Source organism: Drosophila novamexicana, unplaced genomic scaffold, assembly GCF_003285875.2.
Source record: "Drosophila novamexicana strain 15010-1031.04,08,12 unplaced genomic scaffold, DnovRS2.1 tig00000072-arrow-arrow-pilon, whole genome shotgun sequence".
NCBI lineage: Eukaryota > Metazoa > Arthropoda > Insecta > Diptera > Drosophilidae > Drosophila > Drosophila novamexicana.
The window spans coordinates 1,474,111-1,497,589 of record NW_020824771.1 but is presented as its reverse complement, the minus strand read 5'-3'; the positions used below and the strand labels follow the sequence as shown (position 1 = coordinate 1,497,589).

Here is a 23,479-nt window from a genome sequence, read left to right as displayed (position 1 = left end):
ACAGAAGTGCGACAGAAACCAAATAGCCTTCAAGGTAGCGTTCCTTGCATGCCGTTCGTCAGTCAAACTGACGAACTGAGCATGGGACGAATGCTAAAGTGTTGTCCACTGTCCAGATTATGCGTAGATTATTTAGCCTGTGTTAGGATTTGTCTTCTCTCCCCCAAGTATTTGAAGTTAATTAGAAAGAAAAAAAATTTAATTTTGTGAGTGTTTTTGTGGTCGATGTGTATTAATTTATTATTCTTTATTAGTAAGATTTGTTAGTGGGTGTTTATTTATTTATTAATTTATTAGAAATATTAGTAAAGTTTTTATAAGGGTTGTAAGCCTTGTAGAAGAGAGGGGTACTGTTCTCAGAAGGGATAAGTATGGCTGAGGAACAGGTGTCTGATTGGGCTTCTGACGCTGATGGGGCGTCGGCTCTGCCACCGCCGCGCCCAGCTGGAGGGCTGGTGCGAACGCCAATGAATTTCCGGGGATTTCCAGAGAGACAGATCCCGAAAGAGGGTCACCTGGTAGACTTGGAGAAAGAATTGGCGCAACAGGATAGACCTCCACGGAACCTGGAGTTCCCAAAAGCCCCGAAAGACTCAGTGCTCAAATCGGCGGCAAACGCGGCGATCGCTCAGGCCCACCAAACATATCTGCATGCTCTGCCATCTGGCATCAGCGAGTCCATCCGCGAGGAGATGCGAGCTGGCTTCATGGAAATGATGAAGGGCATCATTGATGTGCTTAGGCCGCCAGGGAGCCAAACCGCCGAGACTAACACTGCGCCGAAGCCGCCCAGACATGTCGAGCCGGGACCGCGAACAGGCGCCATCCCGAAAGAACGGGAAGTGTTCCAGCGCGAGGCATTTCCACCACCGGTGCCACCGAAGCCACGTAGACAAGGCGCACGAGGGGCGGAGTATTCGTCCAGCAGCCCGGTTTACGTGGCAGATGCTCAGTCGAGGAACTGGCGTAACCCGAATAACCGCCATTTCCGAGTAGAGGACCGGAGAGCGGATGATTTTCAACCGGAGGAGGCGTACGCCAACGTGCGAGAAACTGCGTACATGAAGCTCGAGCGGTGGAACGTCAAGTTTGACGGCGAGGACGCGATGAATTCGGTCGAGGACTTCGTGTTCCGCCTAGAGTTCCTGCAGAGGCAGTATCAGTGCCCGTGGAAGGAGGTCCTGCGCGGTTTCCACCTGCTCCTGACCGGCCGCGCCCGCGAGTGGTACTGGATGCACGTGCGGCATTCTAGGGTCGACAGCTGGATGCAACTGCGGCATGCCCTCTTGGACAGGTTCCGGGGCTACCAGACGGAACACGAGGTAATGCAGGAGCTTCTACAACGAGAGCAAGAGGCCAGCGAAGGGGTGGATGATTATATCCACCACATGCGTCAACTCGCCGCGCGATTCCAGAAGCCGCTGAGAGACCGAGAGCTGGTGAGGATTATAAAGCGTGGTTTAAAAGAAAGTCTGGCGAAATATATTTATGCCATGGACGTACTCACCGTGGATGAGCTGCGCCAAGAGTGCCTAGAAGTGGAGAGGCACATGGGTCGCAGAAGCCGGACTGGGTACCTTCAGCCGTCGCGTTGTCCACAAGGAACGAGGCCCGTAGTCCACTAGGTTGAAGTTCCACCGCATCTTACAGAAACGCCACCGGGAGAACTGGAGGAGGCATTCGTGCGAAGCAGGAACTCATCCCGAATTGTATGCTGGAACTGCAGACAGTTCGACCACGTCTTTAGAGACTGCCTGTCCAAGGAGCGAAAAATATTCTGCTATAGGTGTGGAAAGCCGGACACTTTCTGCTCGCAGTGTGAAAACTGTCCGGGAAACCCCAGAGGGAGCGCGGTGATGGCGGGACAGACGCGTTCCGGGACGGCGACCGCGGGAAAGCAGGAGAGGGGCACCTACCAGAGCCAATAATCATTGGAAAGGAGACGGAGATTTGGAATAAGGATCAGGATAAGGCTAATCATAATAATAGTATAAGCAAAGGAGGAACACTTAGGGGCTTACCATACGAAGAACGTGTTCGGGCATACATGTCGGCCCGAAATAGAATTTTTGGTGAGCGACAGCTGGAGGGGATGACGCTAGCCACCCGGAGAATGGTGAAGGCACGTGCGCGCTTCCGCAGACGCAGGATTACCAGGCGCCAGGTCGTCGAAGCGGTGAGACGGGAGGAGAGTATAGACCCACGAGTATTCGCCGAAGTGGAGGTCGCTGGGGCCAAAATGAAAGGGTTGCTGGACACGGGGGCCTCCGTCAGTCTGTTGGGACAAGGATGCCGGGAGTTAGTGGAGAAACTGGGATGGGAAGCGCGGCCATACGAATCGATGGTGAGGACAGCGGCGGGTGCCAATCGCCCAATTTTAGGTCGCGTTGTTCTGCCTGTGAAATACGGGAATAGAACGGAAAATATCGTATTTTACATGTGCCCGGACCTGCGACAGGAACTATACCTGGGAATCGACTTCTGGCGAGCCTTTGAGATCGCACCAGAGCTGCTCGGTCCGGCCAGAAAGTCCGAAACACCACCAGAGGCATCTGAGGTAACGGTAGCGAACCCAGAGGTGGCTTATTACCGGGACGACGACGACTGCGTGACGGATCCGGGAATGTGGGACCTGGACAACGATCAGAGGAGTCAGTTGGAAAGCGTGAAGCGCAGATTTCTCCAATTTGAGAAGGATGGCCTAGGGAAAACTCACCTGCTGCAGCACCGAATTCAGCTGATCGAGGGAGCAGAACCCGTGAAAGACAGACATTATCCGCTGTCCCCGGCCAAACAAGAGATCGTGTGGGCCGAGGTGGATAAGATGCTAAAGTTGGGCATCATCGAGGAGAGTGACAGCCCCTGGAGCAACCGGACGACGGTGGTGATGAGGCCTGGGAAGAACAGGTTTTGCTTAGACGCCAGGAAATTAAACAGTGTAACGGTAAAAGACGCTTACCCGCTTCCATGCATCGAGGGCATCCTATCGCGAATCGACGAGACTCATTTCATCTCTAGCGTCGACCTTAAGTTCGCGTTCTGGCAAATAGAGATGGAGGAGAAGAGCAGGGCGTATACGGCGTTTACTGTACCAGGGAGGCCGCTGTACCAGTTCCGCCACATGCCATTCGGGCTCTGCAACGCCGCTCAACAACTTTGCAGGCTCATGGACAAGGTAATCCCGGCGAATTTGAGGTCCAACGTATTCGTATACCTAGACGACTTGCTGATAATATCGGCAGATTTTCCAACGCACTTAAAATACTTGGAATTGGTGGCCGAGTGTCTGAGGAACGCGAACCTCACCATAGGCATGGCGAAGTCGAAATTCTGCTTCCGCAACCTAAACTACCTGGGTTTCATCATAGGCGGCGGGACGCTGCGCATGGATCCGGGAAGGGTAGAAGCGATCCGGAACATCCCGAATCCGAGGACGGTCAAGGAACTACGAAGCTTCTTAGGTACGGCGGGGTGGTACCGCCGATTCATAAAGAACTTCGCTGAGATATCGGTACCGTTGACTGATGCCCTTAAGAAGAGAACGGGTAGATTTGTGTTGAGCGACGAGGCCATAGAAGCCATAGAAAGCTTGAAGTTAGCCCTCACCACAGCCCCGGTGTTAGTTCACGCGGATTTTCGAAGACCATTCTTCATCCAATGCGACGCATCTCACTACGGAGTAGGAGCCGTGTTGTTCCAGCTAGACGACGAACAACAGGAAAGGCCGATCGCATTCTTCTCGGCCAAACTCAACAAGCACCAGATCAACTATTCGGTGACCGAGAAGGAATGCCTAGCCGCCAAACTGGCCATACATCGATTCCGGCCGTACGTGGAGATGATGCCGTTCACGGTAATCACCGATCATGCGAGTCTGCAGTGGCTTATGAGTCTCAAAGACTTGAGCGGGAGATTAGCCAGGTGGTCCCTAGAACTGCAAGCGTTCCCTTTCTCCATGCAGTACCGCAAGGGAGCCGACAACGTCGTCGCAGACACATTGTCCCGAAGCGTGGAAGAGGTCGAACTGACCCCGGAAGATCTGTTGGGATTTCAGACCCCGGAGTTCGAGAGCACCGAATATCGAGAGCTGATAAGAGAGGTGATGAGCCAACAAGGGAAGTTGCCGGACCTTAGAGTGCAGGACGGACTTCTGTTCAAGAGGACCGTGCACGAGAGCTTGGAGGATGAGGTCGAAGGCACCAGTTGGAAGCTCTGGGTGCCGGAGTCGCTGACGGCAGGACTTATCCAACAAGCACACGCGGACGAGACGTCAGCTCATGGAGGCATGAGGAAAACGCTGCACGCGCTGCGCAGGCGATATTATTGGCCCAACATGGCCATACAAGTCAGGGACTATGTTCGGAAATGCGATACATGCAAGGAGACCAAGGCACAGAACTACCGAATGCAGGTCGGAATTGGGGAAGAAGTGCGCACCGACCGCCCCTTCCAGAAGCTATATATCGACTTCTTGGGGAAGTATCCACGGTCGAAACGAGGGCACGCGTGGATATTCGTCGTCGTAGACCACTTCTCGAAGTTTACCTTCCTGAAGGCCATGAGGGAAGCCACCGCGGCGGATGTCGTGAACTTCCTAGTGCATGAGGTGTTCTTCAAATTTGGCGTGCCGGAAGTGATCCATTCGGATAATGGACGACAATTCGTGTCAAAGTCGTTCGATGCGATGGTCCAGGCGTTTGGCATTACTCACCTGCGCACACCAGTGTATTCGCCTCAGAGCAACGCCGCCGAACGCGTGAACCGCACAGTGCTGTCGGCAATCCGAACCTACCTGGGTCAGGATCATCGGGAATGGGACGCGTACCTACCAGAGGTGGAAGTGGCGATCCGGAATGCGGTCCACAGCGCTACGGGAGTCACTCCGTTCTTCGCGGTCTTTGGACAGCAGATGTACCTGAATGGTTCCAGTTACAAACTGGCCAGGAAGCTGAGATCATTGGCCGACCACAGTATTTCTGACCTTGACGCAAAGGACAGACTGGCTGTAATCCGAAGCCAAGTCAAGGACCACCTGCACACCGCATACGAGCGAAGCCGCCAACGGTACGACCACCGCGCGCGACAGCTCCATCTGGAACCGGGACAGGAAGTGTGGAGGCGCAACTTCGCACTAAGCAGCTTCGGCAAAGCCTTCAATGCCAAGTTCGCCCGGAAGTTCTTGAAGAGCCGCGTCGTCCGAGCCGTGGGAACCAACGCCTACGAGTTGGAGGATCTCCAGGGACGCGTGCTAGGCGTCTTCCACGCAAAAGATATACGAACATAATCGTAATTTGCTCACCTCCTTGCCAGGCAACGGCGGCGGCAGCGCCAGTCCCCCCTTTTTTTTGGGTCAGCAAAAAAAAAAAAAAATATAGATTACTTGTCGTGGGTGTGGCCTACGTTGGGCATCGTTATTAGCCGGCTGGGTCAATCCATGAAATGCGCACGCAGATTCCTTGTAACTGTCCTTCATGTCGTTACAATAATCTGCGTGGTGATGTTGCATTGGACGTTATCGGCAGCACCGAGGGTTACTCAGTTGGTTGCGTTCGATATTATCGGCCACGCCGATATCTTTTTGTCATATGGTCGGAGTATGCGGGGTGAGCTGGGCCCACGGCGGAGCCCAAAATTTTGAAGGGTGGCAACGCCAGACATGCGATCCACGGCGCCAAAAGCGACGATTGCTATTGGCCGCCCGGTTCGCTCTTAAAGGGAATACGAGGAGAGTGGATCGCATGCCCTTGGATATGCCCTTGGCCTTCATTTGGGCCGTTGACCCAAAAAAATGCAGCTGTGCAGATGAGCAGCAACGGTGCCCGCCTCGCAAATGTATGCGTGTGCCGAAATTCGGCACCGATGGTGTGGCTGCCCAAAATGTCGGGGAGTTCGATTTGTTCAGCGGTTAACGGCGGGCGTGCCAGCTCGAAGTGAGATAAAAGTTGGACATTTCTGCTCGACAGAGTAAAGTTTTTTCCCTTCTGAAAAATTAAGCCGGCACATAGTACCAATGGCTTAACAGACGAATAAAAGTTTTGTTTTGTGTTCTTTGCCATGTAATAAATATATATAAATCAAACCGCTCGAGTCACAAAGAAAAATATAAAAAAAAAATTAAAAGAGACTTAAAACTTAAGTGCGACGAGAGACGGACCAGATAAGCCAAAAATTAACGGCTCCGGCACCAAGGAAACCAGCTCACGCACCAGAGAGGCCCACGAAATATTCAAGGCCAAGATTCAGTGCAGCGGCGCAAACCAGCCATATCCGCGACGCCGCCAGCAAGCGTCGGCGCAAACCTGAAGGCGACGAGACGAGCCACCAACGACCGGGCTCCAACAACAAAGAAGCGGCCACAGGCGAGACCCCGCCCACATCCACCGAGTGAGTCCGTTCCATATCTTTGCCCATCCTCGTTCGAGCCCCTGGCAGAGTCAGAAGAAGACTCCTAATTGCACTCCCTGAAAAGGAATAGATTTTTTTTTTATCGTTAAATTTAGTAAATTTGTATTTATGAAATATATTTATACATACATAGGCACTTACGCCGAGCTTCACTTTATAGTGCGAACGGTGGGGGAAAACTCCAAAGGTGATGCATCTGCGCCTGTAAAATATAAAAATCTAAAATTAACACTTGCGCGAACTATGCTCACATACTTACCCAATTTGAATTTACGCATTTATATCGCCCCTTACCACCCCCAGAGAGCTCTTTAGGTAGGGTAAGGTAGAATTAAGCGATTTAATACATACAATACACAATACGTGACATACCCAGTTTTAAGTAATTGTGTGGGCCATTGTTCCTAAATCGGCGCAACGATTGCCTCTAAAGTGCCTCATTGCGCGTTTCTTTTGCGGCGACTAGCAATATCCTTGTAGTGTTTCGTCGCCTGTTCCATTCAGTGTTGTAAAAAAAAAAAAAAAAAAAAAAAAAATTTAATTCTATAAGAGAAAAATTTAGGAATTAAGGCGCTTTGTCAATTAGTATAAATATATGCAGCAGTAATACGCACCTGTGAAGTTAATGAATTATCCGCTTGCATGAGATCCTAAACAGCTGCAAGATAAATGCCATAAGCAATGATTATGATTGTTATACATTTTAAGAAAACGCAACCAATTATACGCACCTATTGAAAGAAATCATGTCCGGCTAAAATAATATTGCTGGGGAGAGTGGGCATTATGGCCGACACGGGCTAATATAGGCCATTTAGTGGCCAAAACGAGGGAGACGAGTGGAGGTGATCGTCTCATGGCAGGGCGGGTACGCTGGGTCCGGAACCGGGGCCCGATCTGGAAGAGTAAGGTGGATAAATAGTGTTTTTTTGTTAATTTATATTGAGTGTCTTACCTTTGTTGTTTACATTTTCATAGTTGTTACAGCTGTGTATTTTGTTCATGAGTTAGTAGTTCCGAATATTTGTTATCGATTATGCGGTTCATTTTGAGTAGTGTTGTGTGAGTCTGTTTTGCTACAGACGTGTAGCTTTGTTGTTATCGATTGTGCGGACTGCGGGCCAGGGATGGGACCACACCCAGAGAATCCGATGAGCCAGCCGGCGCGGCCCACTGAGAAACAAGCAGTTCCGTAACATATTAATATAATTTAATAGGAATACCCATAACATTCGGTTTATTTGTGGGCAGTGCTGCCACTCAACTTTATCAACCGGCTGATCCTATTCGCGTATAATGTGGCAACTTTGAATCTTCTTGAACGGAAAATCAATTTTTTTTCTAAATGAGTGCCACAATGGAACACAAAGGGCGACTGTTGCTGAAGAACTTTAGTTAAAAACGCAAAAAGCCATGCCCAGCAGTCTTTTGTTCGCTACAAGCAGCGAGGGACGCGTGCATACGCTGTCCACTAGCTCAAGTGGATGGCGCGAGTTTCCGTATCTCGGTCTGGAGTTCAAGAAAATCAGCGCAGTCCCAAATTATATGTGGGCCATTGGCGGTGATCGGCAGGTGTACGTTCATGTTCATGGACTTGATGTGCCGATACGCGTCAAGGAGGAGTCTTACGAGAACGAGCGCTGGCTGCCCATCGAGGGATTTGCGAAAACGCTGTTGCCCACCGACCGTTATAAATACTCAAACGCTGATGGAAGCATTGAGAGAAGCGTAGACAAAATACGTCTGCCCTCCATGGCCTGGCAGTGGGACGGTGATTGGCATCTGGACCTCGAGCTGGACGGTCAACAGCTGGCCGAAGATGGCTGGATGTACGCACTGGATTTCCCAGCCACGTATTCAGCGAAAAAGTCCTGGAATTCGTATGTGCGGAGGCGAAAATGGATCCGTTTTCGCCGCTATGCTGCCCTTAACAGCTGGTGCGCCGTCGCACCCCTGCACAAGGACCCTACACAGGAGCCCTTCATCGATGTGGCCATAGGCGGTACACATGTGCCCAATGCTAGAGCCGGCACGCTTTGTGTCTGGGCCATAACCGCCCATGGCAGGGCCATGTTTCGCACTGGAGTCACAGCCTTCGCACCGGAGGGTTTACGCTGGACTGCTATTAACACTCCCACCGGCAGCGAACTGGCACAGATAAGCGTAGGACCAACGGGTCTGGTCTGGGCGGTGCTCTACAATGGGCGTGTCATTGTGCGTACGGGCATAACGCGCGATAATCTATCGGGCGAGGGGTGGCTGGACGTCAAGTCACCAGTTGCCACGAGTGCACCAACGGACACGCCACGTGGTCTGCGCATCGTACAGATTTCGGTGGGCACAGATGCGGTCTGGTGTATTACAAACGATAACCATGCCTGGTTTCGACGTGGCATTAAGGGAGATGCAGCGGGCATCAGCGAGGATGCCGCCATAGGCAGAGGCTGGGTGGAAATGGTTGGAAATCTCTCGATGATCTCTGTGGCACCCAATGATCAGGTACAAATATTTTATTTACCTATATTAACCATTTGATAAAGCAATTTCTTTGATAATCAACAGGTGTTCGCGATTGGCGCTGCAGACCGCGCTATTTACTACCGATCTGGCGTTAGCGCCGCCGATCCCACCGGCAAAAAATGGATGAAGATCCAATGCCCAATGCAAATCAGTCGCTCCTCCAGTTCCTTGTCAATAGTTTCACGCAAAAGTGGCGGCAGCAGCTCAACGCCCGGCTCCAAGCATCAAAGCTTCTCCAATCTCTACTCAAAGGAGAAGGAAAAGGGCGTCGTGGAAACGTGTGCAGTCATCGAAACCGTCACCACGCACAGCAACGGCTCCTCGAACAACGGCCTGAACAGTCGTTTGAAAAATGAGCGCTGGAAGCTGAACGCCGACTCACCGCCCACCATTGGCAGTCTCAATCTGAACGAGCGTCAGAAGCATCGGGCCACAGCATTGCGCGAACCCTTGGCGCACGCCTCCAGTGCGCCGGCCGCTGAGGTTGCGGAGATCAGCGGCAAATTTGAGACGCAGCTGAAAAATCCGCGTGCCTGGTCGCCGGTGCGTAGTGTTGGATCTGTTGTTGGCACCGAAGCTCATCCGGAGAGTGATTCGGCTGTCTTTGAGTCGGAATCTGCACACGGCTCCGATGCGTTCCTTGGCGAAGACGACGATCACAATGGCTCGCAATTTTGGACTGAGTGTGCGGTCATGTGGAGCTGTGTGACCACGGGCGCCGTCACTGTGGATGCCAACAACATTCCAAACTGGTTTAACGAGCATCACAATGATGGTGGCGCCGATGCGAATCCCAATTGGCGCAACGATATACTCGAGAAACTGAAGCAACGCCAGCATTCCGTCGCCAAGCTGCAGCAGGAAACACATTACGAAAAGGCAGTCGAGCTCACATCTTGGATTAAAACGGCGGACGCTCGTTACCAGCATCCAGCTGGCGACTACGAGGACTGCGTCATCGAGCTGGAGTGGGTCAGCGGCAACTGTGGCGACAGCACAGAGAACGACTCCGGCACCTTCACGGTGCTCAGCCCCGATGGTGCCGCAACCAAAATACAATTCGCACTCTCCGACATCACGTGCGTGCAGTGCTGCAGCGAGCCAGGTGCCCCGCGTTTGGCCATACATGCGATGCACTTGCGCGTCAATTGCAGCCCGGTCAAACTGCAATTCACCAGTGATGCGGACATGGAGGATTGGCTATCGCACCTGTCCTCGGTGTGCAGTCAAATCAATATGCTAATGGGCAAGCCGGCAAGCAATGCGATTTGGCTGACCAGCGAACTGGGTGATGTATTTGTCTTCGACGCCGCCAACATGAAGGCACAACAGCTGCAGAAAACCTCCAACGGACAAGCTCATTATGTGGAGCGAATGGATGTGTCCACGTGCGAGACACCCTACTACAACACCCTCTATAATGGGTAAGTCTTTTTAGCTATTGTATAGGTTGCTCATAATACTACTGTGCTTGAAACTTCGTTTAGGATGCCCTGCGGCAGCGAGCTGGAAATCTCGGGCTGTGTCTACGATGATGCCGATCAGATTCGCTTCGATTTGCAGTGTCATTCGAGTATTAAAGCGATGCCGCATCGTGTGGAAAAGTTTCGGGTAATTGCGATGCATTTGAATCCGCGCTTCAATGAGCGCACAATTGTGCTCAACTCCATGATAGACTCGGAGTGGCTAGAGGAAATACGTAACGATCGTATGGTATTCGCGCCCGGTGCGAGCTTCACGGTGAAAATCAGGTAAGTTAACATACTCATCAGTCTTCTTAGCAATAATAATTAATGCTCATTGGAAACACTCGAACAGGGCACTTCAGAATCAATATCAGATTATTGTGAACAATGCGCTCTACACAGATTACAAATATCGAACTGATCCGGCGGCCGTCACGTGCCTCTATGTGAGTGGGCGTGTCAAGCTGTTTAATGTCGAGTATCGGTCGCCCTCGCTAATTGTCTCAATGCAACAGATGCACTGGCGCCAAATGGGAGGTCATCTGAAACGGGTGTATAACAGCGGCGTCGATGTCGTCTGGGGTATATCCTGTGATAATACAGCTTGGGTGTACAACGGTGGCTGGGGCGGCATGTTCCTGAAGGGCCTGGAAGGCTCGGGCAAAATAAACGCCATGATTGACACGCACACCTACTATGTATATGAGAATCAGCGCTGGAACCCCATCAGCGGCTTCACTGCCAAGAGTTTGCCCACAGATAGGCACATGTGGAGTGATGCAAGTGGGCGACAAAAACGCAGCAAGGAGCACACCAAGCTGCTGTCCACACACTGCGAATGGATATCGGATTGGGCCATCGACTACAATATACCCGGCGGCGCGGACAAGGAAGGCTGGCAGTATGCAATCGACTTCCCGGCCAGCTATCATGCACAAAAGAAGCTGACGGATTGTGTTCGGCGGCGACGTTGGATGAAGAAATGCCGCCTCAGCAGCAGTGGACCTTGGCAGGAGCTCAGCCATTCCAAGATACTCGATGCCGCATTGCAAGTGCTGGACAGTGATGTGGACGGGGCATTAAATGTCGAGGATATGCCTGTAGCTGCTTGGGCCGTTGCCTCAAATGGCGATGTATTAATCAGGCATGGCGTTTCCACTATGAATCCACGCGGCGACACCTGGGAGCACATTGTGAGCGACCAACCGTTGATTGGCATCAGTGTGGGACCCACAGGTCAGGTCTGGGCGGTTGCCCGCAATGGTATGATCTTCTTTCGCTATGGCATCAATAAAATGAATCCTTGCGGTGACGCCTGGCAACAGGTAGAGGCACCGTCTGGCATTACCTTCAAGGCCATCAGTGTGGGCCGCGCAGGTATTTGGGCATTGGACAATCAGCAACGGCTGGCAGTGCGTAAGGAGGTAACACGTACATTTCCCGAGGGATCACATTGGCAATTTCTTCCAAATGCTGCCAATGTGCCGCCGCACACGGAAGCCCAATGCGGCTTTCGGTCCGTATCTGTGGGCAAAGAGGTGTGGGCCATTTCCCTCAATGGCATCATTTGCCGTCGATGCGGCATAACCAGCGAAAATCCTGCCGGTGCCGGTTGGAACCTGGGCATTGCGGTACGCCTGCAAAAACATTGCATTTTGCGACAACCTTATTGAATTTGTATATTTATTACAGGGCCAGTGGCAACAGTTATCCCTGGAGGGCTATATGTAACCATCGCATTCCGTTTTCAATATTTATAAGTATACTCTGCACCCGGAATGGGTATATAGAACGCATATACCTTAAACGTTATGACGAACAGTGACAATTCACGCGGGAAAGCTCAGGACTTCTGCAGCTGTTGCAGCCAAAACTTCAGCTGCTTGAAAACTGGATGCAGAGTATATTAAAGTCGAACTTACTTGACTGCAGTCTACTTCCTTTTTTCATTATAATATGAAATGCTTATACATCAGCTTAATTGTATTGAGCGTATTTATTTCCAGAAGTCTGTTGTTTTATTAATTATAATTTATCATTAAGCCTACAGCCATTTCGCTTTATGCAGCATATTTATATATTTATTTTTCTGAATTGTCTTATATATATATTAAATACCTATAACGTATATGTTGACTTTGGTAGTAATATTTAAATCCAAATTGAATTTGCGCTTGTATCGAAAAATTAATTTGAAATTGTGATGTATCGATAACAGTTATACCTAAATCGTACTTCGATATTGTCCTCAATGCAACTCTGTACAAAAGTCATAAGTGCTAGTGTTGTTCAATTCGATACAGAAGTCCAATTGAGAATCAACAGCAAAAAAAGTTTATAAGCGTATTTAAAGTAAAGCCATAACAATAAGTAAATAATGTCTGACTATGATAGTGTACGCATAAAAAAGTTGGTTTTTAAGGGAGAAAAACACAAGTGAGCATTTGAAAAAAAACCAAACACAAGCATATTCTAAGCACTTTGTTTATAGAAAAAGTAAAAAGCGAAAGAAGGAAAAGGAACACAAACATGACGAGACAGTCAAACGTAGCAAGACGGTTACGGATGAAGATGCGATTCAGCACGCGGGTTGGTGGACAGCGACGACAGCAGCGAGCATTGTTGGCTCGGTGGCCATTGAATTTGGCGAACGCTGTTATTTGAAAGCCCTGGACAATGGGTTAGTTATAGAAGACTAAAATGAATATCGAGACTAACTGAAATTTGTTTTTAGATTGTTTACTTTGGGCGCGCCGCACAATCCAGGTGAAGGTCCCGATCCGGAGGAAATATTTACGGCGTTTCCCATCAACGAACGCAAGGTCTCCTTCAAATCGGGCTACGGCAAATATCTGAAAATTGAAAAGGACGGCATGGTTACGGGACGCTCGGAGGCTGTTGGCAGCATGGAACAGTGGGAGCCCGTCTTCGAGGTAAGCCCACAAAATCATTCAACCAAATGTTTGTAAATTGACCATTTGTTTGTTTAATTCATCGTTTAGGACAAACAAATGGCTCTACTCTCAGAAACGGGTCACTTCATGTCCATCGATCCGGAGGACGACGCTTGTGTGGCCCTGCACAAGAAAGTGGGACCCTTAGAAATTTGCCGCGTGCGCACCAATGCAGCCAGGGATGTTGTTGTCGACGAACAGCCAAAAGAGGAAAAAGGCGATCTGGGTGAAGTTGAGAAAAACTATGTGTAAGTGTAGCATTAGATTTGGTTTCATTGAATTCCGCATGTTAAGTGAGTTCTTTTCCAGCAAAAAGTTTCAAAAGTTCCAGGACAAAAAGATGCGCATTAGCAAGAACGATGTGAAGGAGCTGGAGGAAGCTAAGGCCCAAGGACTGCTACATGAAACTCTGCTCGATCGGCGAAGCAAGATGAAAGCCGATCGATATTGCAAATAAAGCGTACAAATTTATGTAACAGGAGGAAAAAGACATATCCAAGCAAAGTATGTTTTTCTTTTCCATATGATTTTAATAATTGGCCCTAGAGTATTCATACTTCAAGTGATATAAAAGTTCTAGTTGTGTTTGTTTATATAGTGATAATTTGTCAAAGTTGGGTGCAGGGTATCTTACATTTAAACAACTTAAGCAGCAGGGTAATGAAATATGCGGAATTTGAGATGTTTTGTTTCGTGAGATAGAACAATAGACACTTCTTTTATTTGGATCTGAGAAAATTGAAAACTGAGATGCTCAAGAGAGCGGCGAAGAGCAGAGAACATTGGAATTTACGCGAGCGTGAGAACGCCTACCGACTGCCAGAGACACAGAAACCGGTTTGATGTGTGAGCCACGAACTGAGCTACAGTTTGAGCTGAACATTCAGTTGGTTTTGGTTGAGGAACTGTGACGGAACAGAGCGCATAACCAAGATAGTTAGACGAAGTATTTGACTGTTTATATTTACCTGTTCGAGGGAAATGCGAAAATCGCAGGGTGTGTCGTTGGGCCCGGACAGACGCCTGGGCTTGGACGCCTCAGAGACGTATTCAACGTCGAGCTCCTCGCTCAGCAGCTCGTTCAGCGATGGCAGCGATCTGGTCAACTGGGAGGAGTACGTGGCCGAAGACGGCAGCCTGTTCTATGCCGAATATGTGCCCAGTGTCAAGCTGAATGTGGCTGAGCGACGCGGCGAGCTGCTGCGCCGTTCACTGCGCCTGGGAAAGAAAACAACGCGGCGTCAGCAGCAGAATAGAGGCCAACAGGGCAAGCACAATGGCAACCAATACAGCGGCGGCGGCGGCGGGGTGCAGCAGCAGACGCAGCAGCAGGCACAGACCGAGCCAGAGAACGATGCCAGCAACGGGTTCCGATTCGCAGACATCAAGAGTTCGCACGCCAATGCCAGCAATCATAAGCAATTGGAGCTGGTTATAACGGCAACGGATCGCTTCCGGTTTGGCCGTCGCTCCACCGCCGTCGAGTCCATACTGGGCTTTCGTGTGCTGCCCTTTCCCGACCAGCCCGAGTGCCTGATGGTGGATAGTTTTGTGCATGATATAAGCGCCATGCAGCACAACATAAAGCGCGGCGATTGGTTCAAGTCCTTGAATGGCATAGAGCTGTATGCCAGCAATGTGGACGAGCTGCTGCAGCAGTTCCTGGAACCCACCCAGGTGTGTCTGGGCTTTCAAGGCGCCAGCCTTGCCAGTCCCGCTGCCAGCACAGAGGAGGCCAGCGGTCAGGCTAATCAAATGCCGCAAGTGCGCAAGCTGGTCAGCTTTGCCATGTTTGCGGATCAGTTCGAGCAGCTGCTGCCGCCCGCTGTGACCGTGCCGGACACGTTGACGCCCTTTGGCATGCTGCTGTTGCCACCGGAATGCTATCAGCATGAGCAGCACAAGGATTCGCTCTACTACTACCCAGAGTCGGCGCTGACCAATTTCCTGTACAAGGCACGCGGCAGCTTCCTGACGCTCTGCTCCGTGCTCAACGAGCTGCAGACGCAGCCGTTAACATCGCGCCTGCTGGTCGAGCAGGTGCCCTACTATGTGAACTATCGCAGTCTGAACGGCTTCCTGGTGCTCTTCGCCTATGCGGCGCGTTTGTACAGCGCGGCCGAATCCAGCCTGAGGTCGGATGAGCTCATCGGTTACATTAGATTCTCGCTGCCAGGTCTTAGTCTGGATAACTTTTCCACTGCCAACGATAGCTCCAACGGTCTGCGCCAATTCCTACGTCACTTTTGTGGCATTCAACGCTCGCGCCTGCTCGCCCAGCCGCGGGGCGAGCTGCAGTTCGAGCAGCTGCTGAAGCAGTCGAGGAGCTTGCCGCTGCCCAAGGAGGCGCAGTTGCGCATATTTGACGCTCTGAGCGAGATGGAGGCCATGGATTACCGCAACTGGAACGATGAGCCATTGACCACGCATCGCGAGTTCTTCATCTACGGCTGCGCCCTGTACTATGACAGCTTTCTGCTGGCCAGCCTGCTGCCCGCCGAGGTGCGCTTCAATGTGGAGCTCTTCCTGCGCTGTCGCGGCATATTTGACTTTATTGGAGCAGCGCCCGCTGTCCGGGTGCGTGAGCTGTACGTGTGGGAGGAGATTGTGCTGGCCAATGCAACGGGTCGGTATTTTCTGACCGTCTGCTCGCGTAGCCATCTGATCCTGACGGTCATCCTTAAGATGTACGTTGATGCGCCCGAAATGGAAGCCTTTACTGCGGTGCCGCCATCCTTGTTCTACATCGAGGAGATACAGGAGACATTGGATCACCTGATCCAGTGCGGCATTGAATCATTGGCCAAATTCTGGTCCATATCCAACAAGCGTCCGGAAGTGCTCGATCAGCAGAAGCTCGAGCAGTCCGGCGAGGAGCAGGAGGCCAGCCGCAAACTGGAGTCGTTCCTCAGGCAGAAACCCAACACCTCACACTCGTCCGCCGGCAACGACGAGGAGGCACAACTGTGCTCATCCCTGGGCGGCTCTTCCATACACAGTCTGACGCCCAGCGAGGACGAAATGTCGCGCCGGCGCCTGACGCCCGCCGATGACTCGGACAGCGGCTCGGACTGGGAGAACTTTGCGGAGCAGCATCCGCTGCACTACGGCCTCAATCTGAATGCGGAGACCCAAAGCCAGATAACCACATCCCTCTGGAAAGAGATCAACAATGTGCTGCCCGTGAAAATATCCGCCGGCTGGAAGAACTCTGTGCTGCACTACGTTTACGTTGACCTCACAAATGGAGTCCTGCTCTGCCCGTTCACAGCCAGCTCGGAGAGCTTTCCCTACCTAAGTGAGATACGCAAAGCATGTCATATGATTCATCTGGTGCTGGAACGCTCGAAGCATCATCGCCGCCAAATGTCGGAGCCGGCCAGATCCGCGCTGACGCATGCCAGCCATGATATAACCATTGTCAAGGAACACGGCATTACCATGGAAATCGCCAATCCCGCCAAGGAGCAGACTGCCAGGCGCTTCGTTGTGGTCGGCCGACTCTTTCAATCTCCGGCCAAGGAAGTGTATGTGTGCCACGTGCCGGAGGTGCCCCAAAATATGGTCGAAATGGCATTTCGCTTATCCTTCTTCTCCATGGGGTAGTCGATGATCATTTTAAACAATTTATAGTATTATTAGACCCGATGAAGTGTGAAAATGGGGAAGTAGGAAAAGCTAAAATATAATAATTCAAATGAATTTTATTAACGCTTGAAAATGAGTTGGAAGACAGTCGTATAACTCATCATCAATCAATCAATCAATCAGTCGGGAATTAAATTTTTATTTATATAAAGTTCCACTCTCTTTTCTGTGAAGTAAAAAAAAAAAAAACAAATATAATAACTCAAATGAGTTTTAGTAATGCTTGAAAAAGAGTTTGAAGACAGTCGTATAATTCATTATTAATCAATCAATCAATCAGTCGGGCTTTAATTTGTATATATGTATGTAAAGTCCCACTATTTTCTGAGAAGTAAAAAAGCTAAAATATAATAAGTCAAATGAATTTTAATATCGCTTGAAAATTAATTTTATTTTAGTCATATAATTCATTCCTAATCAATCACTCAATCAGTCGGAGTTAAAAGTTTTATTTATATAAAGTTACACCCTCTTTGCTGAGACTCCCTTCTTTCCATTATTTTATATATAAACAATTGTGGCTCCTTTGTGCCTTTTTTAATTTATGATACGAAAGTTGCTGCGTTTTTCATTCATATGTTTGATCGCAAGGCAAAACATTGGCACTATATTTATATTTAGATAAACGTACGCACCGGAATATGCGACACGCGCCCTAGTCGCATATTTATAAACATAAATTCATAAATATATATAAATATAGATGTGTGTTGGTGTGTGTGTGTGTACAAACACAATGTCAACGTTTCATTCTGCAAAAGCTGCCCGCTCGATATGCTCATTCGTCAGTCAGTTGTCAATGCGGCCTCCCAGACAGCGGAACACCCAGGGTCTGGTCTATTTCCGACGGAGAATAGGGCTTACATCATTGTTAGCTGGAGATGCCAAAGTGGTTGCTGTGCGTGGCCTGCGTTCTTCTGGCCACGGTACTCGCACTGGACGAGGTGGACAATAATAGCCTTAATGCCAACGAGACTGAAAGGTCGCCGGATGCGGAAACGGACGCCAAATTACCCAGCGAGGTGCAAAGGGCCGTGTGTACCGTCAATGCTGGCGAGGTCAGAGCATCCGCAGAAGCCGTCACCACCAAGACCTTGAAGGGAGTCTGCGGATCGGGTAAGGTCTATGCCCAGCTGGAATACTGCATGTCCGATAATGTAATGCCCGTTTAGATGAAATGAATCTGGCTTTTCGCAATCTGGAGGAGAAACTGTTTGGGGAATTGCGTGAGATCAAGGAGCTGCTGGCGAAGCTAAGCGAGCTGCGTGCACAACCAAGCAGCAACTCGAGTCCATTGACGTCAGTTCCCTCAACGAAGCCAACTGCCATAAAGAGAATTAAGTTTGAGCAGATCACCATGAAGCCCATCCCGGAGAAAAAGCAGCCGATGCTTAAGCAATTGGAAAACGCACCGGAGCGCGAGGAGGAGATTGGCAGGTTTAACAATACAATGCTGGCGGATCAGGATTTTCAGTTGTTCACCTACTATTGGAAGCTGGAGAACTTTACGGACCACATTTCGAATGCGTCGACTGCAACCGTCAAGAGTCCAATGTTTAGCATAAGAGGCGAGTACTTAAATGGATAATAATCTCTGGAATCTAATCCTTATATACCAACCAGGCAGGACACTTCAATTGAAGTGCACATTTCAGCATTTGCACCGCGATATGATAAATTTGCAGCTGGCATTGGCCTATCCAGCGCATGATCCCGGCCAGGGTAAGGAAAACAACATAATGCTGGATATGGGCGGGCAATGGAAGCAATTGAAATGGGCGGATCGTGTCGCGTTTAAGCACAAAATTTCACTATTGGATCAGAATCAGAGCCATAGACGCACACAGGACCTCAGCTCACAGGAGCTGACCAAGCTCGACATGGGATTTTCCATACCGAATAGCGCGATTTTGGGCAGCAATTATGTAAGGCACAATTCGCTTCTAATACAAATTATTTTATATTTGTGAGAGGTTTACATTTTATTCAAATTAAACCAAAAAAGCAACCATAAACCCATTTAGCCAGACACTACCTAATTAGAAAATTAAGACTACCTTAGAGCTTGCTGCGTGCACCCTTGGCCTTGATGTCCAAGAAGGGCATCGCAATGGGATACAACTCTTTGCAGGATTTGAATGCCACAATATCGTTAATTGTCGTATGACGTTCAGAGCTGGCCACCGGGCTTTCATCCTCCTCCTCGGTGATGGGGGCATTCGGATCTTTCAGTGTCGAGACAATGTGCACGGACAAAACTCTTCGTTCTTCGCCATCTTTTGCTATGAATTTCTGCAAATGCAAATAAATTAGTCATACACAAAATTGGAAAAGAAAGAAAAGCGGGTCGCACCTTGAAGTAGTCCACAAAATCGGCTTTCGTAATTTTGCGCAGTATTGCAACTTCGGCCTCCTCGCGTTCGAAGTGATACGTTTGCATCGCTATTTCACCGTAGAACAGACTGAACTGCTGGAATATCGTTTTGGGCTTCTCCAGCTTTTTGACAATCAACGCTTCCTTATGGCGTGCAAACTCATCCAACGGCATGTCCTCAATAGTTTGCTAAAGATGCGAATGTTAAAAATATGGCGCCTATTTCTCTCAACATCTCCTTACCAAATAGGTCTGCAAGAAGTTCTCGATGCGATCTTCGACAAACGCGGGATGCTTCGCAGACTGCACAATAATGCGAATACCATTGGCGCCGTTCACTTTGCGCACGCCACTGAAAACAATGTAGCCGAGCTGCTCCTTTGTGCGAAGGCAATCATAGCAGGGCTCGGAGAGCACTTGCGATACCAGGTTGACCATAATATTGGTAAGATCCGTCTGGGCACCACACTGCATATAGAGCTGTGTGCAGGAGCTCTTGTGATACTCATTTTCCTTTTCAAACAGATAACTATCACCTGGTCCACGTAAAGGAAATGCAATATGCATTAGAAATTTTAAATATTATTATGAAAGTGAGTGCTTAATTACCCGGTACCAACTTGTACTCGCGCTTTTTTAACATTTGGCGCGCTAATATTGGCAACTTTGTAGCGTTTGTTTCCTCTAATCGTCTATTGACGCGACCCGCGATGTCCGTAGCCTGCTGCTTGGTAACGTTGCCAAAAATGAAGCATTCCGTATGCAGTCGCTGGAAGAACTCCTTGGCAAAGTTCAACACACGGTCATAGGAAACAACTAAAATGTGTAAACAGGCGATGATTTGATTACGGAATGGAAAACTTTGCCATAACTCACGTTCCATAGCATCTAATAGCTCCACGTTTGCCCAGGCGTTCTCGGTGAGTAGCAGGGCTAGATAATATATGGAATGCTGATAGGGTTGTTCTGCCTTGAAATTCTTTAATGATCGTATGTACTCCTCCTTGAGTATGTCGAACCGCATCTCGTCTATGCTGAAGTCAAACAAGTGATCCAACAGCTTCTCAAGCAAAACAACCTGCTTGTCATTGAAGCCACGTATGGTAAACTAAAAATGAAAGTAATTTTTATAGCTGTGTATTTAATTAAATCTTTTCCACTTACATCGATGCCGCCTGGCTTGGTGGTAACGCTTAGCTTAAGGCTGGCCAGCTCTGCGTCATATAAATACTCATTGAGCTGATCCTTTAGCAGCATAACCATCATATGGTTCAGATTGCAATTCAAGGGATCCAAATAGGCAATAGGATTAGACATATCGAAGGTCATGCATGCTTTGGGCTTGTTGAATTGATTGTCCTGTTTGTGCCACACGCGCAGAATGGGCGTATCCAGTATAATTGTTGGATGCTTGGGGGCATCGCTGGGCACATCGGCAATATCAAAATTGCTCGGTATAAAACTGTTTGGCAGTGCCAGCTTTAGATTCTCATTAACCTCGCAATTCTCCCAGGCCTATAAGTGATTTGAAATTAATCTTAATGGCAAGTTTGCCAAGGGCTTAACATACACAAATTGTCTTCTGAGGTATACGCTCCAAGCCGTATTTCGTTTTATAATACGGCTCCGCTTGATCGGTAGACTGTTCGAAGCTCTGGCTAACCAGGGAAATGCGACTTTTGCTGGGCACCAGTTCGTCTAAGAGCTTGCAAACCAATTCCGGACGCCACTCGTTGCTCATATATGGTGCAATAAGCACCTCTTCTAGTGGGAATATTTGCATGGATGATACTGCGTGGGTAACCAAATTCTCGGGCTGCTCTTTCTCTTTGAAACGGAAGCGCATTTCGTTTAGCTTAACACATTCATCGAAGATCCATTTCTTGGGACCCTCTTTACGCAACATGCACAAATACTGAAATATTATGTTCACAATGTCATCAACATGCTCCAAGCCCTCCTGCGTTAGATCCACAACTATCTCAAAGAAACCAAAGCCATTCTGTGTGTTCTGATGACCGGCCATAAGACTGTAATAAACAACACCGTAAGCTTAATCTTGGTTAACCTCGGTCTACTTACTCATTACACCAGCCAAGCCTCCGTAGCTCGGACAATATGCTGCCTTTGCCCTCGTGTCCAATAAGATGCGTCAAATAATTGTCGGGCTGGAAATAATATTCCAGTAAAACAGTTCTTTAGCTTAACAATTTCAATTTACTTACCCCGGATTTGTAGTACTGTGTCAGATCGTCGGTCGTAAAGCTAATCGTTAATGAGCGTATGTCCTTAATGGGCACTATCTTTAACTTCTGCCCGTACTGTTCCTCTCCGTAAGGATGCCTTGGCCATTCTGGTACCTTAACATTCTTATTTTCTATTTCTGAGAACTTTTCCATTACCATACTTTCAAGTTGATCTAACGATTCTGTCGAATTAAAATTACAAATATTTAATATTAATTTGGTTTCACAAATATTGTTACAATACCAACCTTTTCCAATAACAGCTAGGCACATGATGTTCGCTGAATACCAATATTTGTGAAACTTTAACAACTCCTCACGGACATCAATGCCCTTGGACTTGGGTATTTCGGAAAGCGTGGCCTTGTTCCCGCTGCCGAACTTGCTGTACGCATGATCCGGCTTGGCCAAATGCCTATGCACTTGCTTGATCCGCCACAGATCGCTTGATAAATTCTTTTCATGCTCCGAATTAACCTGCAAAGATTGCACTCAATGAACGTACAATATGGTATTGCTGATATTCCACATACTGCGTTGATTTCTCGCTCGGTTGCGCTGGGCGTGAACAGGGGCGCAATAAAGAACTGCGCGAAACGATCCAGCGCACCGTCCAGCTTGTCGGGGGCAACGTGAAAGTGATATTTTGTCATGAGCGGGTACGTGGCAGCATTGCTGCTACCGCCGCTCTGGGAGAGGTATGTGGTATAGCCGTTTTCGTGCGGATACTTCTCCGTGCCCAGAAAGAGCATGTGCTCGCAAAAGTGCGCCAATCCCGGCAGGTTCTCTGGGTCTGACATGTGACTGCAATAAAAAAAAACAAATGACGATTAATTATGCATATTTATGCAGAATACCTAGCTATACCTAGGCGCATCTTTGGACTCTTACCCAACCTGCACGGAAAGTGCAGCAGCCGAAACATCAGTGGTTGGATCCGATATTAGTAATACTTTTAGACCGTTTTCCAACTGCAGGCCACGATAATCGCGCGTGTCCTGTTGCGATTTTTCAATATTGTTTATGCTGAATAAAGTGAATGTTATGTTATTGTTTATTTTTTTGGAAGGTTTTTGATAATTTATATGCACCGCATTATGGGCTCCAGCTGATCCAATTTCTTGGGCTGCGCCTTTTGGTGGGTTGCAGTCTCCGTTAAAGTCATTTTACGGCTTGGTGTATTTGTAAGCGTTCTATATCCGGATGAATTGTTAATACAGTTCCCTCTACTGTTGATACAACAAACAAGTTTTATTATGTTAATTAATTTTATTGTTTTTAAGCGTACTGTCGATGTAGAACAGCTGTTATGACTTCTGCAAAAATCGATTTGCGGCTCGAAAAAGTAAGACACGTTCGCGGGGCAAACATAGAAACGATGTTGCTTTTTCTGCAGAAATTGTTGACTCGTATTAGAATAAAAATCAATTTTAAGAATAAGTCTAATTAAAAAATATTTTTGCTTAGCCTCTAGACTTTTACCAATCCAAAATATTTGCAGATGATTTAGTTTCGCAACAACACCAACAATTCAAAACATGTGTTTCAGGGTTGCCACGCTTGAACACATCGTATATATGATACTTGATAGTTATGTGTGATATTTTAGATTATTTTTCACCTCAAGGCACCGGTTGTAAAAAATAAAATGAAATAATTGGAAAAGCCACGGTGGCATTAATTTTCAATTATTTCTTTAAAAAAAAAAACAACTTAGACTATACTATATACGATTTACTTTTGAAAATTAACAGCTAAATCGACACAACTATGATCAAATCAGAGCATGTACAAAAATTAATTTTGTCTTGTCCTTATTGTTTTTAAGTCTGGCAACAGCTCATGCTTTGTGCTCTGACGATGCTC

The 23,479-nt window shown here is 48.4% G+C and overlaps 5 protein-coding genes and 1 long non-coding RNA gene across 8 annotated transcripts; 4 read left to right on the top strand and 2 right to left on the bottom strand.

Annotated features, from left to right (window-relative positions):
- Window positions 1–6,351: 6,351 nt before the first annotated feature.
- On the bottom strand, window positions 6,352–7,381 carry LOC115771545. 3 transcript variants are annotated; one of them, XR_004018961.1, is made up of 7 exons: window positions 7,361–7,381; window positions 7,137–7,302; window positions 7,020–7,063; window positions 6,778–6,896; window positions 6,665–6,714; window positions 6,535–6,607; window positions 6,352–6,461 (listed from the first exon to the last, which is right to left on the bottom strand). It is a non-coding gene; the product is annotated as an uncharacterized LOC115771545 (long non-coding RNA). The 3 variants fall into 3 exon arrangements; XR_004018960.1 differs by having other exon boundaries at window positions 6,778–7,063; XR_004018962.1 differs by lacking the exon at window positions 6,665–6,714 and having other exon boundaries at window positions 6,778–7,063.
- A 345-nt stretch (window positions 7,382–7,726) lies between these two features.
- On the top strand, window positions 7,727–12,483 carry LOC115771505 (tectonin beta-propeller repeat-containing protein). Its single transcript, XM_030717234.1, has 5 exons — window positions 7,727–8,904; window positions 8,968–10,349; window positions 10,413–10,676; window positions 10,744–12,022; window positions 12,084–12,483. Exons 1-5 carry the CDS (start codon window positions 7,819–7,821, stop codon window positions 12,120–12,122), a joined length of 4,050 nt encoding a protein of 1,349 aa, XP_030573094.1. The 5' UTR covers window positions 7,727–7,818; the 3' UTR covers window positions 12,123–12,483.
- Window positions 12,484–12,690: 207 nt separating this feature from the next.
- On the top strand, window positions 12,691–13,833 carry LOC115771551 (protein FRG1 homolog). The gene is made up of 5 exons (XM_030717296.1): window positions 12,691–12,827; window positions 12,883–13,071; window positions 13,126–13,324; window positions 13,394–13,593; window positions 13,655–13,833. Exons 1-5 carry the CDS (start codon window positions 12,769–12,771, stop codon window positions 13,800–13,802), a joined length of 795 nt encoding a protein of 264 aa, XP_030573156.1. The 5' UTR covers window positions 12,691–12,768; the 3' UTR covers window positions 13,803–13,833.
- Window positions 13,834–13,909: 76 nt separating this feature from the next.
- LOC115771550 (protein inturned) lies at window positions 13,910–17,106 on the top strand. Its single transcript, XM_030717295.1, has one exon. The coding sequence runs from the start codon at window positions 14,327–14,329 to the stop codon at window positions 16,949–16,951; it is 2,625 nt and encodes an 874-aa protein (XP_030573155.1). The 5' UTR covers window positions 13,910–14,326; the 3' UTR covers window positions 16,952–17,106.
- Window positions 17,107–17,818: 712 nt separating this feature from the next.
- Window positions 17,819–18,963, top strand: LOC115771453. The gene is made up of 3 exons (XM_030717168.1): window positions 17,819–18,109; window positions 18,166–18,565; window positions 18,621–18,963. Exons 1-3 carry the CDS (start codon window positions 17,875–17,877, stop codon window positions 18,961–18,963), a joined length of 978 nt encoding a protein of 325 aa, XP_030573028.1. The 5' UTR covers window positions 17,819–17,874.
- Window positions 18,950–23,282, bottom strand: LOC115771452 (insulin-degrading enzyme). The gene is made up of 15 exons (XM_030717167.1): window positions 23,096–23,282; window positions 22,902–23,003; window positions 22,705–22,842; window positions 22,505–22,639; window positions 22,147–22,417; window positions 21,862–22,090; window positions 21,593–21,795; window positions 21,450–21,535; window positions 20,938–21,397; window positions 20,532–20,882; window positions 20,244–20,475; window positions 19,977–20,183; window positions 19,611–19,903; window positions 19,347–19,556; window positions 18,950–19,285 (listed from the first exon to the last, which is right to left on the bottom strand). The coding sequence occupies exons 2-15, from the start codon at window positions 22,982–22,984 to the stop codon at window positions 19,052–19,054; spliced, it is 3,132 nt and encodes a 1,043-aa protein (XP_030573027.1). The 5' UTR covers window positions 22,985–23,003; window positions 23,096–23,282; the 3' UTR covers window positions 18,950–19,051.
- Window positions 23,283–23,479: the final 197 nt, after the last annotated feature.